Source organism: Myxine glutinosa, chromosome 1 (genome assembly GCF_964187855.1).
Source record: "Myxine glutinosa chromosome 1, kmMyxGlut1.1, whole genome shotgun sequence".
NCBI classification, from domain to species: domain Eukaryota; kingdom Metazoa; phylum Chordata; class Myxini; order Myxiniformes; family Myxinidae; genus Myxine; species Myxine glutinosa.
This window is the reverse complement of record NC_136261.1, coordinates 31,595,815-31,622,237: the sequence shown is the minus strand read 5'-3', so window position 1 is coordinate 31,622,237 and position 26,423 is coordinate 31,595,815. Positions and strand designations below refer to the sequence as shown.

Below are 26,423 nucleotides of genomic sequence, written 5' to 3'. Positions count from 1 at the left end.
GGACAAGGAGCCATCGAGGTTGGCAACCATTGGACAGGCTCTTTATGGCCTAATGGCCTCCTTCTGTGTTGCAGCTCCTCGAAAGGAAACTCATTGAAATTTGTAAAACCATGCATTATATAATGGTTGACTGAGAACATATCCAACATTAGTTTGTACTAAAATGCGGACAATGACTAAACTGTATCGCACACATAATTCATTTAATTGGTTTATATGTAAAACTGTTAAAATTTACTTTAAATGCATTCATTCTCAAGGACTCGTTTTGTCTTGGCAATGAAGTGTTGTATGCTAATATGGTATGTGAAGACATTTCAATGTCCCAGAGAATAATGTAATAATTTTGCTTCAACTTCCCAACACATCATTGACTGTAGCCCTGAAAGTAATAAGCATTCAATAGAAAGTATGGAGAGCATTTTCATTTGGGTGTAGTTTTTAAAATTCCTTTTGGAGGAAATGAGGAAGTGTTCTTTGTGAGAGAAATATGAATGGAGCAATGATAGTAATAAAATTACATTATAGTAAGGGAAACATATGAAAATCTGTTAACTAAATTGTTACCAAAAAATTTCTTCACCAATATGTTTGTAAAGGTGTGTAATAACATGTGTTAAAATGTTGAAGGTGTTTGTAAAGGTGTGTAATAACATGTGTTAAAATGTTGAAGGTCAACTCCCGTGGGAAACCCAGAAAAAAAGCTGTTGAATTCGGGTACCGAAAAATTATTTTCGAGAATTTTTATTTTTTTTAATCGGCCCTTAAGTAACTTATGAGGGGTCAAATAAGGGTTTTTCATGATTCTGAGTTGATTGTTAACATTTATATTTCACCACAGACACTCCTTTGTGGAAAAATAATTTCTAAATATATCTCATTTTCTACTTTGCAGGACATGGAGTCTAGCAATATGGATGAAGACGTTACTCCACCTGTGCTCAATTGCTTCATCTGTGCACGCTCGGATACACCAGCTGAAAGGCTCATACAGGCAACTCCAAAGGGATACTCAACTTTATTGAAACAAGCAGAAACTGTCGAAAATGTTACTGTTGTGGAACGTATGAAGGAGGCTCAAAAGGAAGGATAACTGAGGTACCACCAGAAGTGTAAAAATGATCTGTACAACAACTTTGTTGCAACCACCAAGAAGTCAGCTCAAGCATCAAAGGCAGAGAAAGAGTCATCAAAGTTGAAGAGAAGACGCACTACTTCTGAGTTCAGTTCATCAACTGGCTGCAGTTCTAGAAGATCACAGTCAGTTGACCTCCTGTATAAGGATGTATGCATTCTTTGCAACCAACCAGCCCAGCTCTACAAAAATAATCCAGCACAAGCTAGAAAGAAATACAGAGTGCCAGATAATTTGACTGCAGATACACTGAAGGCAAGCTTGCTGAAGACAGCACGGAGTCGCGGGGATGACTGGGGCACTGAAGTCACTGGACGCCTGGAAGGGATCAACGACTTGGTAGCAGAAGAAACACTGTACCATTTGCGATGCAAACTTATGTTTGCGAGAGGTGACAGTTTGTCCAAGACTGATAAATAACCACCTTTAGAGGCCATTTTTCCCCGCAAAGCGGGGGTTGGCCTTTTTCGGGAGCCGTGGTTGTTGTTGTTTTTCGGTCCCCTTTTTGAAGCAATGTTTTACGGCCGGATGCCCTTCCTGACGCCAACCCTTTTTGTCGCCTTTAACGACAAACAGGGAACTCCTGTCCCTGTCCAAGACTCCTGTCCCTGGAACTCCTGTCCCTGGAACTGTCCAAGACTGATGAGGAAGGAAAAAGGAAGAGAGGACAGAGGAGTATTGATGAGGAGCGAGAGGCAGTTTTTATTGAATTATGCGAATGGTTAGACTCAGAATTAGAGCATGGGGTAATGAACATGGACCAAGTCCATGAAAAGCTGCAGGAGTTTGATCAGTCACCAGAGAAGAGCCTTTCTTATTCAAAGCATTGGCTAAAGATAAAACTTCTAGAGAAATACGAAGACACCTTGTATTTCACAACACAGGAAAGAAGGGCAGATGTACTCTGTCTCAAAGATGGCACCGACAATATTCTGCGAGCGCATCATGCTAATCTTGACCATGGAGATGAGAAGACTCAGATCATAAAGACGGCACTCAAGTTCATATCCAATGATATTGCCTTGATTGATTTAGGTCCAAAGTCATACCCCACCACACACAGTATGACTGACATCGATAGTCAGCTGACACTTGTTCCTGCAAGCCTTCAGATGTTCTTGAGACCGATTGTCAAGACAGACGAAAGAGTTGCCGTTTGGGGGCAGAATTTTATTAAGGCCTGTCGACCTCGGTCTGGAGTATTGCCACACCAAATGGGGCTTTCCATACAACTTGATCATAGATTTGGGTCAAAATGGATGCTCAACAAGTTCCACCGGCTGGGATACACTGAGTCTTACACGGAGACACAAAACTACAAATACTGCTTCCTTAATAGTAGGAGTGGAGATGATGTTCCAGATACTTCTGGCACTCTTGACACCATTGTGGAGGAAACCGATGAACAGATCAATGATGAGGTTGCGGTTGATGCTGCGCTTGAGGATCAATCAGTGATGACAGCCAAAGTGCCAGCCAGTGAAAGTGAATTGTCAAGTAATGATCAGGTGGTCTTTATGGAGGTTGGGGAAACAAACAATGCAGTCACTCAGTTTGTTGGAGACAATATAGATTTAAACATTGTCTCTATTCACAGAAACACTCCCTTTCACTCAATGGGTTGGATCGAAGTCACCTCTCCGGCACCACCTTTGCCAGATCCACAGACAACAGCAGCTTTCCCCCGGGTGAAGTTGAAGGCACTCGACAAAGCTAAGATCCTGAGAGGAACTGAAGTAAAGATTATTCCATTTACGAACAGGAAACAGATAGGAACGAACGCGATCATGTTTCTCCCCCTCGCTGAGCTTTCCTCCTCCCTGGCTCATGATCAGCCACTCCTCACTCCAGGTGACACACTCTGGGCAGCGGGGTGGGTGATCAAAGCCAACGATCCTGAGTTCCCACACTCCAACTGGAATGGCTGGATGAAGAGAATCCATGCTAATGATGCAAAGCAGAGCACACAGATCGAGTTCCTCCCAGTTATTGAAGGAGACCCTAATGACCTCAACACCATCTTCACCACTCTGAAAGAGTGCATACGGCGCGCTGGGGTCGCTATAGTGACCTTTGATCTTCCGATTTGGCTGAAGGCTGTGAATATAATAAAGCAGGCAAATCTACCCGTCATTCCAAGGTTGGGTGGTTTTCACCTGCTGAAGTCTTATCTTGGATCAATGGGTAACATCATGGAAGATTCTGGACTACTAGATGTGATCCAGTTGATCTATCCTGGAAGTACGACAGCCAACCACATCATGGATGGAGGATGTTTTGACAAGGCAATCCGTGTTCACCTCCTCATCGATGCAGCCATCTATCAACACATCATGAAACTTGCCTTCACTGAGGAGGAGCGTGGTGACATGAAGACCTTCATGGAGAAGGTGGCTGATGGGAAGATGGGAGCCAGACACTCAGACCCAGTAGTGCCAGTGTTTGAGCAAAGGTTTGAAGAAACCTTCAAACGACTCGCAAAAGGAGGAAGAACACCTGCACTCTGGGTGGAGTACCACCACATGGTAGATGTGATCAAGGTCTTTATCAGAACCGAGCGACTTGCAGACCACAATGGGCATCTGTCCTGCATTGTTACCAAGATGCTTCACATCTTTGCCGCTGCAGGCCATCATCAGTATGCCAAGGGCGCACGGCTGTACTGTCAACTCATGAAGGAACTAGAAACTTTGCCTGCTTACAAAGACACCTTAGAACGTCTCACTGCCCACGGGAACCACGTTGTCCGTTATTCAAGTCATGAGTGGTCCAGCACATGGTGTGACATTTGCATTGAGCAGACATTAATGAAGGCAGCCAAGTCACAAGGTGGACTGAGCAGAGGAAGAATGAGAAACAGTTTTTCTGGCCACAAATGCTGGGTGCTCACCCTCAGTCACCTGTCTGATGTCAACCGGCGGATGGAGGAGGACGTCAGTAAACATGTTCCAGTCCACAGAGACCTTGCTAAGACACAGATGAAGCGAGATGCAGAGGCAGTTGAACTTGTCCTAAAATGGTTTGAGGAGATCAAGCCATTCGACAACGATAGAGACAAGGAGTTGCTCGTGTCTTTCTCAACAGGATTCACAAGCACTGGAGATGACGCAGTCAATGCTGAGAGAGCAGCTGAAGTTGGGATGGAGATGCAGATCAAGCTGGATGGACAGTCAGTGACGTCGACCATGGATGTCAAGTCAAAGATAAAAGCCCTGTCATCACTAAGAAAATTGGGGTCACGTGCATCTCGGCCTGTGGAGTCTGTAATGGCATTACATGCAGAAACTGCAGTCATGATGTTGTTGAGTCTGAAGAAGACATAGACAATGACTGTTGAAACTTCTGACATTGTGAATGACAAATAACTCTTGAGTATTATATATGTATGTGAAATAAAAGCTACTTTGTGTGTAAATGTAAAAGTGAAAATATAAATGTTAACAATCAACTCAGAATCATGAAAAACCCTTATTTGACCCCTCATAAGTTACTTAAGGGCCGATGAAAAAAAATAAAAATTCTCGAAAATAATTTTTCGGTACCCGAATTCAACAGCTTTTTTTCTGGGTTTCCCACGGGAGTTGAACTTCAACATTTTAACACATGTTATTACACACCTTTACAAACATATTGGTGAAGAAATTTTTTGGTAACAATTTAGTTAACAGATTTGTGAAATATCTCATAAAATGCCCTTACTATTACTAAAAGTGAATATATATATATATATATATATATATATATATATATATATATATATATATATATATATATATATACAGACTTGGCATTTAATATGGAATATTTTTTTTCCTTGACTTGGGTTTACTTTCTTAACTCAGTATATAAATCTGGTGAGTTTCTTTTACACTTTGGTGATTTATTTGTTAAAAGAACCATGTCACTGATTGTCTGTCGCAGCAAGAAGTCAACAACAGGATTATATCACAGGTGGCGTGGCAAAATGTACGGAGAGGTGCATTTGATGATTGGCTTCACAGTCGGCTATACAAGGGTTGTTGCGTTCTGTATTAGTGGAAAACAACTGCTGCACGTCTCCAAAAGTTATTGCAGCTTCCTCTGGAGATTGTCCGTCAACTCGACAATGCTGTTTGTCATGGAGTGGTGGCTTTACGAAATTACGGCATGAAACAGCGTGCTATTGCTCGGCAGTATGGCATCACTCAAGGTCAGGTGTCAAATATCCTGAAACAAAATGCTCAGAGGGGTGTCCCTACTCCAATACCGAGGCCAGGATGTCCCCGCAGAACCACAAGGAGGGATGATCGCCAGCTGCACCTATTAGTCCGCAATGGCCGTACCAAGTCAGCTAATCGGCTTAGGGCTGAATGGCAGCAACTGACAAATGTGCCTGTATCCAGAAGGCTAGTCAACCAACGACTGGTTCAAGCAGGCTATCGTGCCAGGCATCCCCTGAGAAAGCCACGCCTGACCAGACAACACCGCCAGCGCCGAATGCAGTGGGCCAGAGAGCCCCGCCAATGGCAGCCAGGACACTGGAATCACGTGATCTTCAGTGACGAGTCTAGATTTCTGGTCTATCGTCAAGATGGCCGCGTCCGAGTGCGCAGCCAAGTGCATGAAGCCTACAACAAAGATTGTATAGTGCCAAGAGTCCAAGCTGGAGGTGGTGGGGTGACCGTTTGGGCTGCTTTTCATGCAGGGGGCAAAACTGAGCTGGTTGTTCTGAATGGAAACCTGAACCAGTTCAAGTACAGGGTCATTCTGGAAGAAACATTGCTTCCATTTGCTCGTGCAGCCTTTTGAGGAAACTTTGTCTTCCAAGATGATAATGCACGGCCTCATCGTGCTCGCATGATCCAACACTTTCTTGCTGACCGTGGTGTAGAGCATATGGAGTGGCCTGCCTTGTCCCCGGATATGAATCCGATAGAGAACTTGTGGGCAGAATTAACGTGTCAAATCGACCACTTGGACCAGCAGCCGACCTCTGTGCGTGAATTGCAGCAGGCTATTGTCACTGCATGGCAAGCGATACCTGTCCAAACCTTGGCAAATCTCGTGAACAGCATGCCTCAACGTGTACGTGCTCTCCTGAATGCTCGTGGGGGTTACACGAAGTACTGAACTGTAATTTTACTGTCCATAATCCCAGTCGTAATTTAACTTTGTTTTTGTAAAAAAAATCTTTTGGCTAATGTGCAAAATAAAGAGATACTTCTGGAAAACGTACAGAAGTTTAACACAGTACTGTCCATGAATTGAGTTCGATATCAGTTTACATCACTTTCAAGGATCAATTTATTTGTTTCGAAATGTCAAATGTGGTTTTTGTTTCTTTTAAAGGTCACATTAACAAAATCTAGAATAATTTCAACATAATTCCAATGAACTTTTGGTTCTGAGACATCTTGAAAAGTAAGTTCACCCCCACAAAAAAAATATTCCATATTAAATGCCAAGTCTGTATATATATATATATATATATATATATACAGACTTGGCATTTAATATGGAATTTTTTTTTTTTCTTGACTTGGGTTTACTTTCTGAACTCAGTATATCAATCTGGTGAGTTTCTTTTACCCTTCGGTGATGTCTTTGTTGAAAGAACCATGTCACTGATTGTCTTTCGCAGCAAGAAGTCAATAACAGGATTATATCACAGGTGGCGTGACAAAATGTAAGGACAGGTACATTTGACGATTGGCTTCACAATCGGGTATATAAGGGTTGTTGCGTTCTGCATTAGTGGAAAACAACTGCTGCACGTCTACAAAAGTTATTGCCGCTTCCTCTGGAGATGGTCCGTCAACTTGACAATGCTGTTTGTCATGGAGTGGTGGCTTTACGAAATTCTGGCATGAAACAGCGTGCTATTGCTCGGCAGTATGGCATCACTCAAGGTCAGGTGTCAAAGTTCCTGAAACGAAATGCTCAGAGGGGTGTCCCTACTCCAATACCGAGGCCAGGACGTCCACGCAGAACCACAAGGAGAGATGATCGCCAGTTGCACCGGTTAGTCTGCAATGGCCGTACCAAGTCAGCTAATCGGCTTAGGGCTGAGTGGCAGCAACTGACAAATGTGCCTGTATCCAGAAGGCTAGTCAACCAACGACTGGTTCAAGCAGGCTATCGTGCCAGGCGTCCCCTGAGAAACCCACGCCTGACCAGACAACACAGCCAGCGCCGATTGCAGTGGGCCAGAGAGCACCGTCAATGGCAGCCAGGACACTGGAATCACGTGACCTTCAGTGACGAGTCTAGATTTCTGGTCTATCATCAAGATGGCCACGTCCGAGTGCACAGACAAGTGCATGAAGCCCACAACGAAGATTGTTTCGTGCCAAGAGTCCAAGCTGGAGGTGGTGGGGTGACCGTTTGGGCTGCTTTTCATGCAGGTGGAAAAACTGACCTGGTTGTTCTGAATGGAAACCTGAACCAGTTCAAGTACAGGGCCATTCTGGAAGAAACATTGCTTCCATTTGCTCGTGCAGCCTTTCGTGGAAACTTTGTCTTCCAAGATGACAATGCACGGCCTCATCGTGCTCGCATGATCCAACACTTTCTTGCTGACCGTGGTGTAGATCATATGGAGTGGCCTGCCATGTCCCCGGATATGAATCCGATAGAGAACTTGTGGGCAGAATTAACGCGTCAAATCGACAACTTGGACAAGCAGCCTACCTCTGTGCATGAATTGCAGCAGGCTATTGTCACTGCATGGCAAGCCATTCCTGTCCAAACCTTGGCAAATCTCCTGAACAGCATGCCTCGACGTGTACGTGCTCTCCTGAATGCTCGTGGGGGTTACACGAAGTACTGAACTGTAATTTTACTGTCCGTAATCCCAGTCATAATTTAGCTTTTGTTTTTGTTCAAATTTTTTTTGGCTAATGTGCAAAATAAAGAGATACTTCTGGAAAACGTACAGAAGTTTAACACAGTACTGTCCGTGAATTGAGTTCGATATCAGTTTACATCACTTTCAAGGATCAATTTATTTGCTTCGAAATGTCAATTGTGGTTTTTGTTTCTTTTAAAGGTCACATTAACAAAATCTAGAATAATTTCAACATAATTCCAATGAACTTTTGGTTCTAAGTCATCTTGAAAAGTAAGTTCACCCCCACAAAAAAAATATTCCATATTAAATGCCATGTCTGTATATATATATATATATATATATATATATATATATATATATATATATATATATATATATATATATATATATGTGTGTGTGCAGTGTCTGTCTTGTCTTGTCACTGAACTACTCCCTCAAACTTTTGTGAAATCGTACCAAACTTCTGGTAGGCACCTATCCTTCCCGTGGGTATATCCTAAGGGTATTTTTTATATTTTTTTATTGAAAATTAGTTTTTTTTTTTAACTTAAATCTTCAACTTCAATCGTTTATAAAATGTAATACCACGTACTGTAAATTACAAAAACATTTGTGCAAAATAATTGTTTGAATTATGATTGGTGTAAACCATGACCAAACAGCAAACAGCAAATGACGGGTAGTCATTTATCTATATATCTACATATCTGGGCAGTGTCTGTGTTGTCACTGAACTACTCCCTGAAACTTTTGTTTCCGTGGTGGTGAAGTGTCTTCAATAACGTGGTGGTGGTTTTGAATCATGTGGTGGTGAGGCATTTTGAATTATGTGGTGGTGAGGTGTTTTTAAATCACATGGTGGTGAGGTGTTTTGAATTACGTGGTGGTGAGGTGTTTTTAATTATGTGGTGGTGAGGTGTTTTGAATTACGTGGTGGTGAGGTGTTTTGAATTACGTGGGGGTGAGGTGCTTCAAATTACGTGGTGGTGAGGTGTTTTAAATCACGTGGTGGTGAAATGACTGAATGAATGAATGATCGTTTTAAGGCCATTTTCCCCGCTAGAGCAGGGGTTAGCCTTGCGGGCCCCATGACAATCATGGTTCCCTGTTTGAGGTAATGTTTTTATGGCCGGATGCCCTTCCTGACGCCAACCCTTGGTCATGCTCTTAGGATGCGCAGGGATACGATGTGCCTATTCTAAATCGGGGTACACACCGTGATCATTCATCCCAGCAAGCTGGTACTCAATTTGCCGACCTCGGAAGGATGACAGGCTGAGTCAACCCCCCTGGTGTTAATTTAGCGATCGACCGGGATTCGAACCCAGGATCCTAGGATCCCAAGCCGGCACCCTAACCGCTTAGTCAACACCAGGTGGTGGTGAGGTGTTTTAAATCACGTGGTGGTGAGGTGTTTTGAATTACGTGGTGGTGTGGTGTTTTGAATTACGTGGTGGTGAGGTGGTTTGAATTTCGTGGTGGTGAGGTGTTTTGAATTACGTGGTGGTGAGGTGTTTTGAATTACGTGGTGGTGAGGTGTTTTGAATTATGTGGTGATGAGGTGTTTTTATTGCGTGTTTTATGGCTGTGAGGTGTTTTCAATTACTTGGTGGTGAGGTGTTTTGAATTACGTGGTGGTGAGGTGTAATCGTCCCAAACTTCCAGTCTGCACCTACCCCTCCCATAGGTATGTGCTGTGTGGTTCTTTCTTGAAGAAAAAAAAACATTCAACCTAAATCTTCAACCTAAATTGCTTATAAAAATGTAATATCACAAACACAACAAATAAATTTGTGCAAAATAATTGTTTGTATTATGATTGGTGTAAATCATGACAACACAGCAACTCAGGTACAGTCATTATCCTCAGCTAAAATAAGCCCGTTCCTCAGTAACGACGCTTGGTGAGGCGAGCATAGCGAGCCGAGCCAAGCTCGTATCTATATAATAATACCGTAAGGACTCGACTTTGTTATCCCTTTTACGCCGCACCCAGTGACCCGATGCCCACGGCACTAATGCATTTTCCATCTACGAACCGCGCTCTTCGTTTATCACGTACAGCCATACTCGAAAAATCTGAATTCGCCGACTTTGGGACCCAAAAGCATCCGATTATCGGCCGATACGACGCCATCTTACGACACCATCGTATTGGCGTCTGCTGGGCGAAGGCGATGCGAGCCGTCCGCTGATTCGACAGTCGAGTGGTGTGATTGGTGGTGTGAACCAAATGGTCTTTTTATTCCCTTGAACATTTTAAATTAGGATATATAAGGAAACGTCTTTATCGTCATTTTAATAAAGCTAAATGGAGTGACGTTGCGATACTCGAGGTGCGTTGCATAAATCCTCGTAACTCAGATAGGTGTAGCAGGTGGCGAGACGTAAGGAAGCTTTTTTATTCCCTTGAACATTTGAAATTAGGATATATAAGGAAACGTCTTTATCGTCATTTTAATAAAGTTAAATGGAGTGACGTTGCGATACTCGGGGTGCGTTGCATAAATCCTCGTAACTCAGAGAGGTGTAGCAGGTGGCGAGACGTAAGGAAGCTTAAAGATAACGAGCTGAAAACAGACGAACGATATCCCTTCCGTGGATGTTCCACGGGTTTCACGTCTTTATCGTCATTTTAATAAATTTAAATGGAATGACGTTGCGATCAGTGAGTTGTATACGAAGAGATAAAAGGATGGCATTGACTTCGAGACGGTACGTGATAGTTGGCTGCGGCTGGCTGATGCCACGTTTTTTTTTTTCTAAGTGCCATGGATGCTGATGGACATAATAAAGGTATCGGCTGATCTCTCATCGTAATATTACCCGATGGAAATGAACTGTTTCTTTGTTTGTCATTTCCTGTGCAATAATGTCAAATTGATAAGTCAGACATCCTTTTCTATGGACAGCTGCTCTCCTTTTCGATGGCATTGTCTATTGATATGCATGTTCTTCTTTCATATAATTTTACACATTCACAATCAGTATTTCAACTCTTGCAGACATTGGAAAGGAAGTTGACTCACAGGCCAACTCTCTGGCTCAATCACAGGCTGACGCACAGGCGATGTAATTGTGAGTAGCATTTTTGCACAAGTGAAAATTGATCTTTCTTCCTAACTCTTACTCGGACAAGCAAATCCCCGATGCCATCCATAATGGTACACTCTATCCATACACCACATCCTCCCTTCCGTGGATGTTCCACGGGTTTCGGCTAGTTACCAGTATTATAATAGTGGTGCTAGGATTCATTTAATACTAGAATTCATTTAATTCATTAAAATCATTATTACCATTTTTTATATTTTTATTTTCGTAATTTTTTCTATAATACATCTATTATTTGCAGGTGACAACTTGCAAGTGACATCTAACAACTTGTCGGGCCGGCCTCGTGGTATTTCGCGCCAAAACCACCGCAATCAAGGCATCATTGTATTGGAAGGAGACCTAACTCTCATTATGCTACTCAATGTAAAACTAACACAGGAAAAGGACTACGCTGACATTTACTAAGAAATAACAGCTTTAAACGAGGCTACATGTTGTAGTGTAACTAACTATGGGGGAAAATTAACCTTTTATTGCACAACCACAAAACCGCAACAATATATATATAAATGTACATATACAAACAGAGAGCCTCCAATATCATGCCAGACAACGTAGATTCGATAACAACCAAATCACAAACTAATTAGGGAACATAATTCAATACAAGTCTTTCCAGACAGAGATTACGTTATCACAAGAGTACACGAAGTGCACAAAACTTGCTTTCATAACTTTTTATCATATGAGAAGAGAAAATTACGAGTTTACTTAAATTCTTTCAATAAAAGATGAGATGTACAAAATGAATTAAATATCTCAATAAAAGAAGAGAAATACAGAATTATTAGATCAGTGTTTGTCAAACAGTGGGTCGTGACCCCCAAGGGGGCCGTGAGTGGGTTTCCTGAGGGTCCTGAGCTGTCTTTGGTAAGTAGTTGTACAAGTCCTCGTGATGTACCGGTGAACTTGCATTCTCAATCGTAGTAGTGATCAAAACTAAAGCCAGAAACAGGCTGATCGATGTTCACCGAGTAAGACGAGGCCCCAAATTGCCATGTTGAGTGCGCAAAGGAAATAGAAATGGTTCAGGTTCCAACCTTTTTGTTAGTCCTGTAGTTAGGGTTGGCACTAATTGGCCCAGCCAAGTTTTGCCCACCTGCGTTAAAAAAAACAATCACCACTTGAATAAACCCAGGATTTTTCCAGTGAAGTGGATGTTTTCAAAATCTCCATTCCTATCTTTTTTTCAACCCTTGTAGGGGATTACAGGGGTCGCGGTGACCGAATACCAGGACCGGTGGGTCGTCTCGTAAATCCGGCTGAGAAACACTGATTAGACTGTACCTTTGGTGTCATCAGAAAAGACCGAGCAATCATGTTAAAGGTTACAGCCAAAGCTGCCTCATATCCCTTACCTGCTCTTGGGAGAGAAAAGGTAAATAGACCAGTCCTTTCTGGTGCTGCAGAATGCTGGGCGATATTTCTTTAGCCTTTGCCTCAAGCGCTGCCAAAGTCCCTGCGAACAAAAAACCGCAAAATGATTTCATTTGCTTCAAAATGCATTCAAAATTTCAAATACTTTTTTCCTCTTTCCAATACATCTCCTTATTTTTTGATCCAAACCCAACTAATCTGACCATGACCGTTAATTTGGAATCCTGTAAAAAAAAAAAAGAGTCTCCAGTGACACTCTCTCTCTCCTCTTCCATCTCTCTCTCTCCTCTTCCATCTCTCTCTCTCCTCTTCCATCTCTCTCTCTCCTCTTCCATCTCTCTCTCTCCTCTCTCCTCTCTCTCTCTCCTCTCTCTCCTCTTCCATCTCTCTCTCTCCTCTCTCTCTCCTCTCTCCTCTCACCTATCTCTCTCTCTCCTATCTCTCTCTCCCCTATCTCTCTCTCTCTCTCCTATCTCTCTCTCTCTCCTCTTCCATCTCTCTCTCTCTCTCCTCTTCCATCTCTCTCTCTCCTCTCTCTCTCTCTCTCCTCTCACCTATCTCTCTCTCTCCTACCTCTCTCTCTCCTCTCCCCTCTCTCTTTCCTCTCCCCTCTCTCTCTCCTCTCACCTATCTCTCTCTCTCCCCTCTCTCTCTCCTCTCACCTATCTCCTATCTCTCTCTCTCTCTCCTCTCCCCTCCCCTCTCTCTTTCCTCTCCCCTCTCTCTCTCCTCTCCCCTCTCTCTCTCCTCTCCCCTCTCTCTCTCCTCTCCCCTCTCTCTCTCCAATCCCCTCTCTCTCTCCTTTCCCCTCTCTCTCTCCTCTCCCCTCTTTCTCTCTCCTCTCTCTCTCTCCTCTCTTTCTCTCTCCTCTCTTTCTCTCTCCTCTCTTTCTCTCTCCTCTCTTTCTCTCTCCTCTCTTTCTCTCTCCTCTCTTTCTCTCTCCTCTCTTTCTCTCTCCTCTCTTTCTCTCTCCTCTCTTTCTCTCCACTCTCTTTCTCTCCACTCTCTTTCTCTCTCCTCTCTTTCTCTCTCCTCTCTTTCTCTCTCCTCTCCCCTCTTTCTCTCTCCTCTCCCTCTCTCCTCTCCCCTCTCTCTCTCTCCTCTCCCCTCTCTCTCTCTCCTCTCCCCTCTCTCTTTCCTCTCCCCTCTCTCTCTCTCCTCTCTCCCCTCTCTCTCTCCTCTCTCTCTCCTCTCCCCTCTCTCTCTCCTCTCCCCCCTCTCTCTCCTCTCTCTCTCCTCTCCCCTCACTCTCTCCCCTCCCTCTCTCTCCTCTTGGTATCTCTCCTCTCACTATTTCTCTTCTCTCTCGTTCTTCTCTCCCTCCTCTATCTCTCCGCTGTCTCCTCTATCTCCTCTATCTCTCCTGTCTCCCCTCTATCTCTCCTTTCTTTCTTCTCTCTCCTCTCTCTTTCCTTTCTCTGTTCTCTCTCGTCTCTTTTGTCTCTCTCTTCTCTTTCCCCTCTCTCTTCTCTTTCCTCTCTCTCTTCTCAACCTCTCCTCTCTCTCTTCTCTGTCTATCTATCTATCCTCTCTCTCTTCTCTATCTATCAATCTTCTCTCTTCTCAATCTCTCCTCTCTCTCTTCTCTATCTATCTATCCTCTCTCTCTTCTCTATCTATCTATCCTCTCTCTCTCTTCTCTATCTATCTATCCTCTCTCTCTCTTCTCTATCTATCTATCCTCTCTCTCTATCTATCTATCCTCTCTCTTTCCTCTCTCTCTTCTCTTTCTCTGTTCTCTCCTCTCTCTTTTCTCTCTCTTCTCTTTCTCTCGTCTATCGTTCCTCTCTCTTCTCTATCGATCTATCCTCTCTCTCTCTTCTCTATCTATCTATCCTCTCTCTTTCCTCTCTCTCTTCTCTTTCTCTGTTCTCTCCTCTCTCTTTCCTCTCTCTCTCTCTTCTCTATTTCTCCTCTCTCTTCTCTCTTTCTTTCCTCTATCTCTCTCTCTCTTTTGTCTTTCTGATAAAGTCTTAAGGCAGAATCATGTGTGCAAAACTGATATTAAAACACAATAGGAAAACAATCTGCGTGGAGGCAAGTGCTGGTCTGTGTCGGCGGACTCGGAGAATGATGGATCCAAAGCTCTCTTTTTCTCCGACGAAGGGTTAACGCCTGAAATGTCAGCTTCTCCTTGCCTCCCACAGTGGTTAGCAAACCCCCATCAACATCCTGTTGATTTCATCCATTGATAATTAAAACTAGGAGCTTGCATACTTTCCTTAAGAGTTGTTGTCTTGCTAATGTATGGAGAGACCTTTTTTTCCATAAAAGCATTTCCACGGATGAACAAAAGGATAACGAATCAATAAAATAGTTGATATTTCTCTGAATATCTGTACCTCTGAATTTCTGTCTTGTTTATTTGTTATTTGGTTGTTTTTTTCTTTCAAAATGTGATCGTCATGGTGAGATGATGTTAAAAATTGTACAAAGTATGTAACAGAACCTCGTTGGTAAATTGAGCCAGCAAGGTAGCTTTCAGGTTATACTTGCTTCTGAATCGTCTAGCCTGGACCTGAATCGTGATGGGGCTATAAACTGCCATCCTGGTGTTTCGCAGGCAAGAGGAGGCATCAATGTGTGCGCCGACCCAGAGATGGACGTTAAATTGGGCGTCCGGTCTGTTAGCATTGGCTGATGAGCTTAAAGATCCCATGGAGTCCTTTTTGTGAAGAGGACGTAAGTTATCACCGTTAGCATGAACTAATGTCGAATTCATGTCTGAATATGCATCGGTGGCACAGCACCACTTCAGTCCAGTGATGCAACCAGCGGACTTCATTCAGAATAACATTCCAGTCTAACATATGCATTCGCCAAACAACAGCATGAGGTAAAGTTCGATTTCGAGTAAACAAGACCGAAAATCTAACAACGGCGTGGCGCCGGGCTTGGATCTGCCGTCTCCCTGTCATGTGACCAGATCCTCAGCTCTGAGTGGTGGACGTTTGTGAAGGACAGACAAACGCTGTTCCAGATGACATTGCCCTATGGGCTACCCCTTAAAAATAAAGAAAGATATGGCATAATTAAAAACTCAAAGCAAAAACAAGAAAGAGCAATCAGAGATTGCAGACCCTCGCCAGGACGTGTTTTTAGTGTTTTTTTTAAGGATTTTGTGTTAAAACAAATATGGCGGCCGAACCACATGACCGATGATGTCATCATTTTTTTTTTTCTCCACCAATTTATCCCTAGATGACGCTCAACAAATTTCATCTTGATCGAATGAAGTTTTGTATTTGTCATATTATGACATCATAATGGAGGCACTTATGACATCATCATTAACATATTTTATTCACCATGAAGACTTCTTTACAATGAGACATGTCTCAATTTTTCTATGCAGCGCTTTCGGAGATATAGAGGTGAAATTTTTTCCCGTTTTTCCAAGATGGCGCCAGTACCACGTGACCTCTGACGTCATAATTATCATTAAACAATAAATCATTAAAAAACAGGTGGAGGTGCACCTATGGTGAATATTTCCTGTCAATTGGACCAACGGTTGCAGAGAAAATCATATTTATTCTGTGCGGACAAACAAACAGACAAACAGACAGACAAAGAGACAAATGAAAAATCACTCATAGAGCGACACTTGGCAAAAGAGAACAAAGTATAATAGCACTCAGTGGAGCATCCTTTTGACCTCACAAATAAATTGGTAGTGGAATTCTGTGACCTCATATGCAAATTGTCTTCAAATTTTAAGTTAATCGGATGAAAATTGACAATTTTAGAAATTTGGCCTATGTTGACCTTTTGGCCTATTCTGACCTTTTGGCCTATGTTGACCTCAAAAATAGTTGGTGGTTGAATTCTGTTAGCCGATATGTAAATCCTATTCAAACTTCAAGTCAATTGGATGAAAATTGAGGATTTTAGTAATTTGTAAAAGTGGTTGACCTTTGGCCTATGATGACCTTATCACCTATGTTGACCTCAAAATAGTTGTTGGTTGAATTCAGTTAGCCGATATGTAAATCCTATTCAAATTTCAAGTCAATTGGATGAAAATTGAGAATTTTAGAGATTTTCTAAAAAGTGGTTGACCTTTGGCCTATGTTGACCTCAAAAATAGTTGGTGGTTGAATTCTGTTAGCTGATATGAAAATCCTATTCAAACTTCAAGTCAATCGGATGAAAATTGAGAATTTTAGAGATTTTCTAAAAAGTGGTTGACCTTTGGCCTATGTTGACCTCAAAAATAGTTGGTGGTTGAATTCTGTTAGCCGATATGTAAATCCTATTCAAATTTCAAGTCAATCGGATGAAAATTGAGAATTTTAGAGATTTCTTTAAAAGTGGTTGACCTTTGGCCTATGTTGACCTCAAAAATAGTTGGTGGTTGAATTCTGTTAGCCGATATGTAAATCCTATTCAAACGTCAAGTCAATCGGATGAAAATTGAGGATTTTAGTAATTTGTAAAAGTGGTTGACCTTTGGCCTATGATGACCTTATCACTTATGTTGACCTCAAAATAGTTGTTGGTTGAATTCAGTTAGCTGATATGAAAATCCTATTCAAATTTCAAGTCAATCGGATGAAAATTGAGAATTTTAGAGATTTTTTAAAAAGTGGTTGACCTTTGGCCTATGTTGACCTCAAAAATAGTTGGTGGTTGAATTCTGTTAGTCGATATGTAAATCCTATTCAAACTTCAAGTCAATCGGATGAAAATTGAGAATTTTAGAGATTTTTTAAAAAGTGGTTGAACTTTGGCCTATGTTGACCTCAAAAATAGTTGGTGGTTGAATTCTGTAAGTCGATATGTAAATCCTATTCAAACTTCAAGTCAATCGGATGAAAATTGAGAATTTTAGAGATTTTTTAAAAAGTGGTTGAACTTTGGCCTATGTTGACCTCAAAAATAGTTGGTGGTTGAATTCTGTAAGTCGATATGTAAATCCTATTCAAACTTCAAGTCAATCGGATGAAAATTGAGAATTTTAGAGATTTTTTAAAAAGTGGTTGAACTTTGGCCTATGTTGACCTCAAAAATAGTTGGTGGTTGAATTCTGTTAGCTGATATGTAAATCCTATTCAAACTTCAAGTCAATCGGATGAAAATTGAGAATTTTAGAGATTTTTTAAAAAGTGGTTGAACTTTGGCCTATGTTGACCTCAAAAATAGTTGGTGGTTGAATTCTGTTAGCCGATATGTAAATCCTATTCAAATTTCAAGTCAATCGGATGAAAATTGAGAATTTTAGAGATTTCTTTAAAAGTGGTTGACCTTTGGCCTATGTTGACCTCAAAAATAGTTGTTGGTTGAATTCAGTTAGCTGATATGAAAATCCTATTCAAATTTCAAGTCAATCGGATGAAAATTGAGAATTTTAGAGATTTTTTAAAAAGTGGTTGACCTTTGGCCTATGTTGACCTCAAAAATAGTTGGTGGTTGAATTCTGTTAGTCGATATGTAAATCCTATTCAAACTTCAAGTCAATCGGATGAAAATTGAGAATTTTAGAGATTTTTAAAAAAGTGGTTGAACTTTGGCCTATGTTGACCTCAAAAATAGTTGGTGTTGAATTCTGTAAGTCGATATGTAAATCCTATTCAAACTTCAAGTCAATCGGATGAAAATTGAGAATTTTAGAGATTTTTTAAAAAGTGGTTGAACTTTGGCCTATGTTGACCTCAAAAATTGTTGGTGTTGAATTCTGTTAGCCGATATGTATATACTATTCAAACTTCAAGTCAATCGGATGAAAATTGAGAATTTTAGAGATTTTTTAAAAAGTGGTTGACCTTTGGCCTATGTTGACCTCAAAAATAGTTGGTGGTTGAATTCTGTTAGCTGATATGTAAATCCTATTCAAACTTCAAGTCAATCGGATGAAAATTGAGAATTTTAGAGATTTTTTAAAAAGTGGTTGACCTTTGGCCTATGTTGACCTCAAAAATAGTTGGTGGTTGAATTCTGTTAGCTGATATGTAAATCCTATTCAAACTTCAAGTCAATCGGATGAAAATTGAGAATTTTAGAGATTTTTTTAAAAGTGGTTGACCTTTGGCCTATGTTGACCTCAAAAATAGTTGGTGGTTGAATTCTGTTAGCCGATATGTAAATCCTATTCAAACTTCAAGTGAATCGGATGAAAATTGAGGATTTTAGTAATTTGTAAAAGTGGTTGACCTTTGGCCTATGTTGACCTTATGACCTATATTGACCTCAAAATAGTTGTTGGTAGAATTCAGTTCGCTGATATGAAAATGCTATTCAAATTTCAAGTCAATCGGATGAAAATTGAGGATTTTAGAGATTTGAAAAAGTGGTTGACCTTTAGCCTATGTTGACCTTTAGACCTCAAAAATACATAGGATGTTGTCGGACCACAAACTCTACCATTTGGTGAAGTTTCGTGAAGATCGGTTTAAAATTGTGACCTGTAGGCAAGTATAAGTGAGCAGACAGACAAACAAACACACAAACCGGAGTGATCAACATACTTGTCAAAAAAAAAAAAAAAAAAATTTGCCAAGTAACAAACGCACTCAAATGCAATACCTTCTCCTCTGGCGAGGGTAATAACAGCGATGCAAGAGGATCATTAAGAGTCGATTTTTCATTCATTTGTATGCAGCACCTGCTGGCTGAATCATTTCTAAGAGGGTGGCTGGGTTGTTGATGCAGAGTGCACTTTGCAGCTTAGGGAACGAACAGGGTTCTGGCAAACAATCACTCACCTTGTGAAAGAGAGCTTGGGATTTTAACGGCCCCAACAATCAATGCCGGTAGACGGGTCCCCAGCTTGACGTCCCGTCCAAAGGACGGCTTATTTAGAGACGTAATACCTTCATGGCCACATAACACCGGGGTGGCAATTTATCGGCAGGTAGGGAATGGAACCAAGACGAGACAGCTCAAGGCAGGTGCGTTGCCCCTGACTCTGAGCTATCTTGCTTGGAGTAAATTAATAAGAGTAAAGGAGTAACAGAAGCGATTAAAAGCAGATGAAGAAGGAGTGTACATACGTTCACATCTGGTTGGCTGGGTGGCCTAGAGGTACACACACCTAACTCGAAGCTGTCTCGCCTGGGTTTGACACCTGGCCCAGCTATAAACTGTCATCCCGGTGTTTCACAGGTAGGATGAGTCATCAATGTGTGTGCCACACCTGGTATGGACGTTAAACATCCCACGGTGTCTTTCGCGAAGAATAGGCGAGCTATCACAAATTACAAATTCCTGCCCAAACCAGCAGAGGGTGTCGCATCAGTGGCACAGCCACACCCTCAGCCAATGATGCTACCCCGCAGATTTGTGCTGCAACAACCAAAAAAGAGGAAGAAGTGTACATATAAGCCCCGGCCCTACCCATATCCCCCATAACATACTTCGGTGGCTGATTTAAAGGAAAAGAGAAAGAAGTGAGAGAAGAGAAGTGGAATTACATCATCATCTGGGTCGTCCTCTTGCCCTTCAGCATTGATATCACTCAACGGTCGGCCATTGCAGTGACCACTATCACTGGCTGGTGCTGAAATGGACCCCACAATCACCAGCTCGGGTTCAAAGTGCCCATCAAAGGAATGGCCTTGAAAAGGATGCTGAAGATCCCTTGATTTTCCAGCACAAGCCTTTCTGTTCGGTCTTTCCATGTCTTTGTGGGGATCGCCTACTAATCTTGCTATGCCCTGCTCTCGTCCTTTGGCTTCTTCCTCCACTCCCTCTTCCTCGTCGTCATCCGAAGTGGAAGCTGCCGTCCCGGATGCCGAGAGAAGAGACGCTCGCTCTCCTGCAGCTGTCCGCTTCTTGAGACTTGGCACCCGGCTCAAACTATTCCAGCTTGCTCTGCGGCTGGTCCAAGATGTTCCTCGCCCAGGACACGGGGAGCTATGTATGCTAAGCTGGAAGAAAAGACCATCCAAAGTTAGAAATGTATTGGCAAAAAGAACAGAACAAAATGTTTATACCTCTTTCTATATAGATTCATGCGAACACAATTTTCCCTTTATCTGGCCAATGAACCTGATCAATTTTTATACATGTAACATGCATGTAACTTCAATGTTACAAATGATGCCTTACAGAAGATCGTCGGTCTAATGAAGCACGGCTGCCATGCTTAGAGGTGGACAAGCTGGGAGGGTAGTCCAGATGTGGGGACCCTTGAGGGGTTCCCATAGGTGTGGCTGCAGTGTGGGTGATAATGGGTGGACCAAGGCTGTTCTTGGTGTCCATGTGTCCATTCGGAGTCATGACTAAAGACGGGGGACCATAAAACATGGGATGTATACAAGAACAACACTCGCGCGGGTATTTCAACATGTGCATTCTTCACTTTTGAGGAGCATATCGTTTCATACTTATCATTGGTGTGGACTGGCTCTTCACCGACTCGTCCTCAAAACTCCCAGAGGCTTTTTCTGAGCAGGTATCAGACTTGATGGTGTCTCCCTACACACAGAGGTACAAACATGATATTTGAGGAAATATTGTCAGTGTTGAATAAAGGGCTCACAGGTTATTAGCCGCTGGTCGCACAGGGTGGCAAGCCGATACTGCATCACCAACCACAAGGTAATGAAAACACTCCCACAAAAAGGCCTAGTCAGCAAAGAACATATGGATAAATTGATTTTAATGAAAACAACGTAAGATGTTAGCAAGTTCAGTGGCATTGTGGGGGTTTTTTTTGGGGGGGGGGGGGGGGGGGGGGAACTGATGATGTAAGACAAGTTGTAAACCCTAAAATGTGGCAAAATAATATTTGGAGGACAAGTGAAAGATTTCTGTCAACTTTCAGACATTAAAATAATTTGGTGTTCAAATATCAGGAGCATTTGATGACTTTCTGTTAATCACCATAATCTACTTTTCAGAAATACTTCATGCAACGTAAGGTGGCATGGAACAGGTTGCCACTTGAAATACAACCGACACCAATTATATCGCTTAGTTCCCTGGTAAGGTGTGATAACATGCATCAGTTAAACATACAGTTTGGAGAAAATTTGGAGAAAATGAACAATTCCTGCATTGCTGGTAGGTCAATGCAGATTTAAATAATTATCCCGTGCAAACCGAAGCGAAGCTAGGGTTGAGCAATTAGTTCACTTTGTCTGTCTGTCCACAAGCGTCACTTTATGATCAAGGAACAACTTAATTTCAATTAAATGTTACATTTTGAACATGAATCGGAAAACGAACCGTTTTCAAAAAAAAAAAATCAAATCCATCAAAAAAAAAAAATTCAAAAAAAAAAATCGGAAAAGTTTAACAGTACTTTGGCTCTGAATTTGTCCCAATCATGCATATGCAGAGAGGAGCGATCGTTTTTTGACTGCAAACCCGTCTGGTAGTCAAACAAAATTAAAAATAATTCCAAACAGTAAACTTACTGTTTTAGGGACGTTATAAAGGACACAAACAACAGGCATGATGAATTAATGTAACATGTCAAATAAGGTGGTGTAAAAGACACTGCTTCAATGGCAGTAAACTTCCGGAAAAAAAATTTCTCCAACCTTTTAAATCTTGGTTTTATTTAAATTTAATTATACACTTGAACACTGTGGAACACAAATCAATCACCTTTTTGGCACTTTCAAAATCCTTTCATTTAGCGGAACTTCGACAAAACGTTACGGCATTTTAGGTCATCACGACCAATGAAATTTGCTGCTTGCAGACCCCGCCCATGTCCTTGTTTCTCAAGACTCCTTGGGGAAGGTGTTCTATGAAGTGTCATTTTGTTTCTGTGAAAGCATCGTGGAAGGTTCCTGCGTTGTTATTGTTGGTTGGAGGTCTACGCATGATAATTTAACCGAGGCACTTCAACGTCATCGAATATTGAACACAATGTTTATTTTGACAGCTAAATTTGTGTCGCCTGCGCTGTCATACTCATTAAATGTTTTAACACCCTGGTTACATTCAAGTAACTGTTTCCTCAAACTCCCTTTTTTATCTGCAAGTGGCTGTTTTGATATTTTTCGATACAAGAGTAACGGACCTGAAAAGATATTGCTTCACCAACTTCAGTTTCAAAAAGCTTGGTGAAAAGTCACCATCTGCGAATCTGATTTATGGATGCATGATTGGTTTTTTAACAAAGTACATCATGGAGAGCTCTTAAGACAAACAGATTGATTCTGCAGACAATTCAATAAAAGCAGAGGAAGAGGGCCAAATAGGAAGGCCAGGATTGCAGCCGGCACAGCACAAAGTGGTCAAAATAAAATTTGAGCAAATGCAGGCCAAAGATATGGTTAGCACTCTGCATTTGATGTTGGAGTTAAATTGGGTCTGTGTTATCATGACCTGTATTGGGATTGATGAATGGAGCAAAGGATGAATGGAGCTCCCTTCCCTCCCCTCCGAGACTCTCCCTCACTCCTCCCCTCCTAGACTCCCCTCTCACCCCTCCTCCTCAAAGCGTCCTCCCCGCTTCTTCCCCCTTCCAACTTTCACCTTCATCTTCCTCAACCTTCTGCCTCACTCTTCCCCCTCCTCAAATAACACCTCACTGCGCCTCACCCAAACACGATCAAACCTTTTGTCCGCCCCATTCTTCCCTTTCTCCAAGCTATTCTGTAATCTCTGACACACCTGCAACAGCTCTCCCGACCTCTTCCTCCTCTTCCACATCCTGCCCTACTGCTCCCCCCCCCCCTGTTCTGTATCCGATGCTCCCCCTTCCTCTTCCTTAACAGTATGGACCTCAAACATCCGGGGCCTTCGCTCAAACTTAACTGATCTCTCCATACAGGTTGCTTTTGACAAACCAGACGTGATCTGCTTAACAGAAACTTTCCTCCTTCATGATGTCTCTGATTCCTTGGTATCTTTCCCAGGTTACTCCCTCCTCCGGTATGATAGACCTGAGCCTCGTCCTGGAGGTGGGATCGCTATCTTTATAAAAAAACTCTCTTCCTCACTCGCCCTGCACTGCCCTCTCTCCACCTCACCCCCATGAATACCTTTGGCTATGGCTTCCCCTTCGCTCCCACCTTTTGTTCATATGTGTGTTGTACCGTCCACCAAACAGTGATGACTCCATCTACATCTCGCTGTCTGAGAATATGGACCAACTTCTATCTACCCATCCCAACTCTCTCTTCCTCATATGTGGTGATTTCAACTGTCACCATGCCAGTTGGCTGGGGGTGGGTACCTCTCTCACCAGCCATGGCTCTTCAGAAAAGGACTTCTGTGACTCACTGGGACTGACACAATCTGTCAATTTCCCAACCCGGATCTCAGTCAACGGAGAATCTTCTCTTCTGGACTTGGTTATGACTAACTTCCCTGAAAATGTCTGCTGCTCTTCTTCTGCTCCAATCGGCTCTTCTGATCATGTGCTTGTTAAAGTGGACATCTCTCTGACCATTTTCAGAGAGCCTCCTCAGCGTCGACGAGTCTGGCATTTCACTCAGGCCAACTGGCACGGTCTTCAAGCAGCCATCAATCATCTGGACTGGTCTCCCATCTCTACTGCCTCTGACATCAACTCATCCTGGGAATTCTTCCAAAGTAAATTGCTCTCTCTCATGCACAGTTTTATCCCTTCTCGTCTTCAGTTGTCATACCCTTCCTCCCGTCCATGGTACACGGAATCTTGTGGTGAGGCTATTGCCCAGAAACAACTTGCTTTCATCTCCTGGAAAGCAAATCCAACGGAAGGAAATCTCATTTCCTTTCACAAAGCCCGAAACAAGTGTGTGTCCACCCTCAGGAGAGCCAGGAAACAATATCTCTCCGTCCTCAGGACCGAACTCTCTTATCTGTTTCCCTCTTCCAAATCCTAGTGGCGTCTGGTAAAATCTGTTTCTGGTGTTTGTTCCCCCTCCATCCCCTCCCTCACCTTAAATGGCCACACGGCTGACTCCGCACGTGAAAAAGCCGAATGCCTCAACTCTGTGTTTGCCTCTAAATCTTGTGTCCCAAACCCATCCCTCTCTGTACCCACCGTACCCAGTCGTACCCAGCTGCTCCTGGACTCTGTGTCCTTTCCTCCTGACAAGGTGGAAAAGTGTCTGTCAACCCTCGACTCTGATTCTGCAACTGGACCTGACGGCATCAGCCCACGGGTCCTAAAATCATGTTCTTCCGCTCTTTCACTCCCTCTCTCTGTTCTCTTCACCCTCTCTTTTGCTCAAGGTCATCTTCCATCTGCTTGGAAATCTGCCAACATCACCGCTTTGCACAAAAAAGGTGCAAAAACAGATCCCAGCAACTACAGACCAATCAGCCTTCTCCTAATTATCAGCAAGGTCATGGAATCCATCATTGCTTCAGATATGAAATCTTTCCTCTTCTCCAATGGCTTGATCTCTGATCATCAATTTGGTTTCAGACCTGGACACTCCACTCTGGACATACTGCTTCTGCTTTCTCAACAATGGATGGAGGTCCTCAATGCCAAACAGGAAATTAGAGCAGTCTCCCTTGACATATCACGTGCCTTCGATACAGTCTGGCACCCCGCTCTGCTCACCAAACTCTCCTCTTTTGGTATCCATGGAAATCTCCACGCATGGCTGGCGGACTTCCTCTCTCGTCGTAGTCAACGTGTGGCCCTGAATGGGTTTCTCTCATCTCCTCTTCCTGTTCAGGCTGGAGTTCCCCAAGGCAGTGTTCTGGGCCCTGTGCTTTTTCTGGTCTTCATCAATGATCTCTCTGACTCTCTTGAAAATCCTCTCTATCTCTTTGCTGACGACTCTACTCTCTGTCGCTCCATTCTTCATCCCTCAGATCGGCAGTCTGCAGCCTCCTCACTCTCTGCAGACCTTGACAAAATCACAGACTGGGCAAACAAGTGGAACATGTCTTTCAATCCTGACAAATCTCACACTCTTACGATGTCTCTCCGAAAAGACCGACTGGACAACCCTCCCATCCACTTTCTGAATAATCCTCTCCAAGAAGTTCTGTCACTCAAGCTTTTGGGTCTCACTATCTGCCATGATCTTTCCTGGAAAAACCACATTTCAAATCTGGCCTCCAAAGCCAGTCGCCGACTGGGCATCCTCCGTCGTGCGAAGTCCTTCCTTGGCACACCTGAGCTCCTCACCACATACAAGGCTTTCATCCGCAGCTCAATGGAATACTGCTCTCCCCTCTGGGCTGGTGCTCCTGCCTCACACCTAGCTCGCCTTCGCGCTGTTGAAACCAAAGCATTCAGAATCATTGGAATCTCCCGCGATGAAGCTAACTCCAAGGGCCTCTCACTCACTCACCGCAGGCAGGTTGGTGGTCTTTCCGTCTTCTACCGACTCCTCTCTGGCCTTGCCCCCCCAGCTCTCTCTGGGCTCTGTCCCGCAAATATTCCTACAGGTCGCACAAGATCTGCCTGCAACCCTCTTTTGGTTAAACTGCCAAAATCAAGACTCTCTGCTCACCTTCACTCCTTCATTCCTCTTTTCTCCTGCCTCTGGAACAAACTCCCTCACTCTCTTCAATCCCACTCCACCCTCCAAGTCTTTAAAACAGCTGTTCACCACCATCTCTTATCTTCCCCCATCCAAAACCTTGATCTTTTCTACCCCCGCTAATTTCACCCCAATTCCCCTTTTTGAAATACCAACTTCTGTCCTGGAAGTCCTTGGTGTCCTTGTGCTTTATACTTCTCCCTCCCCCCCCCCCCCCCCCCCCCCTTCCCATGCCTCCTCCCCCCGGGCCCTCTCCCTTCCACACATCTCCCTGCTCTCGGATGTTGTGTTTGTGTGCTTCCCCTTTTCTCCCCATCTTGTCTTCCGCTCCGTCTTTTTGTGTATTTTGTTTGTCTGGTCGATTTGTTTGTGAAGTAAATGTTAGCTCTTTCACGAGCCTCGATTCAGTATACAAAAAAAAAAAAAAAAAAAAAAAAGGAACTCCAAACATGACAGACAAAACGGGACTCAGTCGGGCACTCCAGTTGAACAAAAGGAGTGAAAGTTTACTTGGCAATATTGGCAGAGCCAAATGATATCCAACCAAGAGGGACCAGCGAAATGCATAAAG

The 26,423-nt window shown here is 42.9% G+C and overlaps 1 protein-coding gene across 1 annotated transcript in view; it reads right to left on the bottom strand.

Moving 5' to 3' along the window:
* Nucleotides 1-26,423, bottom strand: part of LOC137419146 (voltage-dependent T-type calcium channel subunit alpha-1G) — a 640,444-nt gene that overhangs the window by 204,640 nt on the left and 409,381 nt on the right. The window contains 4 exon segments of the mRNA XM_078768309.1: nt 12,440-12,540; nt 19,871-20,326; nt 20,508-20,687; nt 20,772-20,876. Of these exon segments, the coding sequence (XP_078624435.1) occupies nt 12,440-12,540; nt 19,871-20,326; nt 20,508-20,687; nt 20,772-20,876 (842 nt within the window).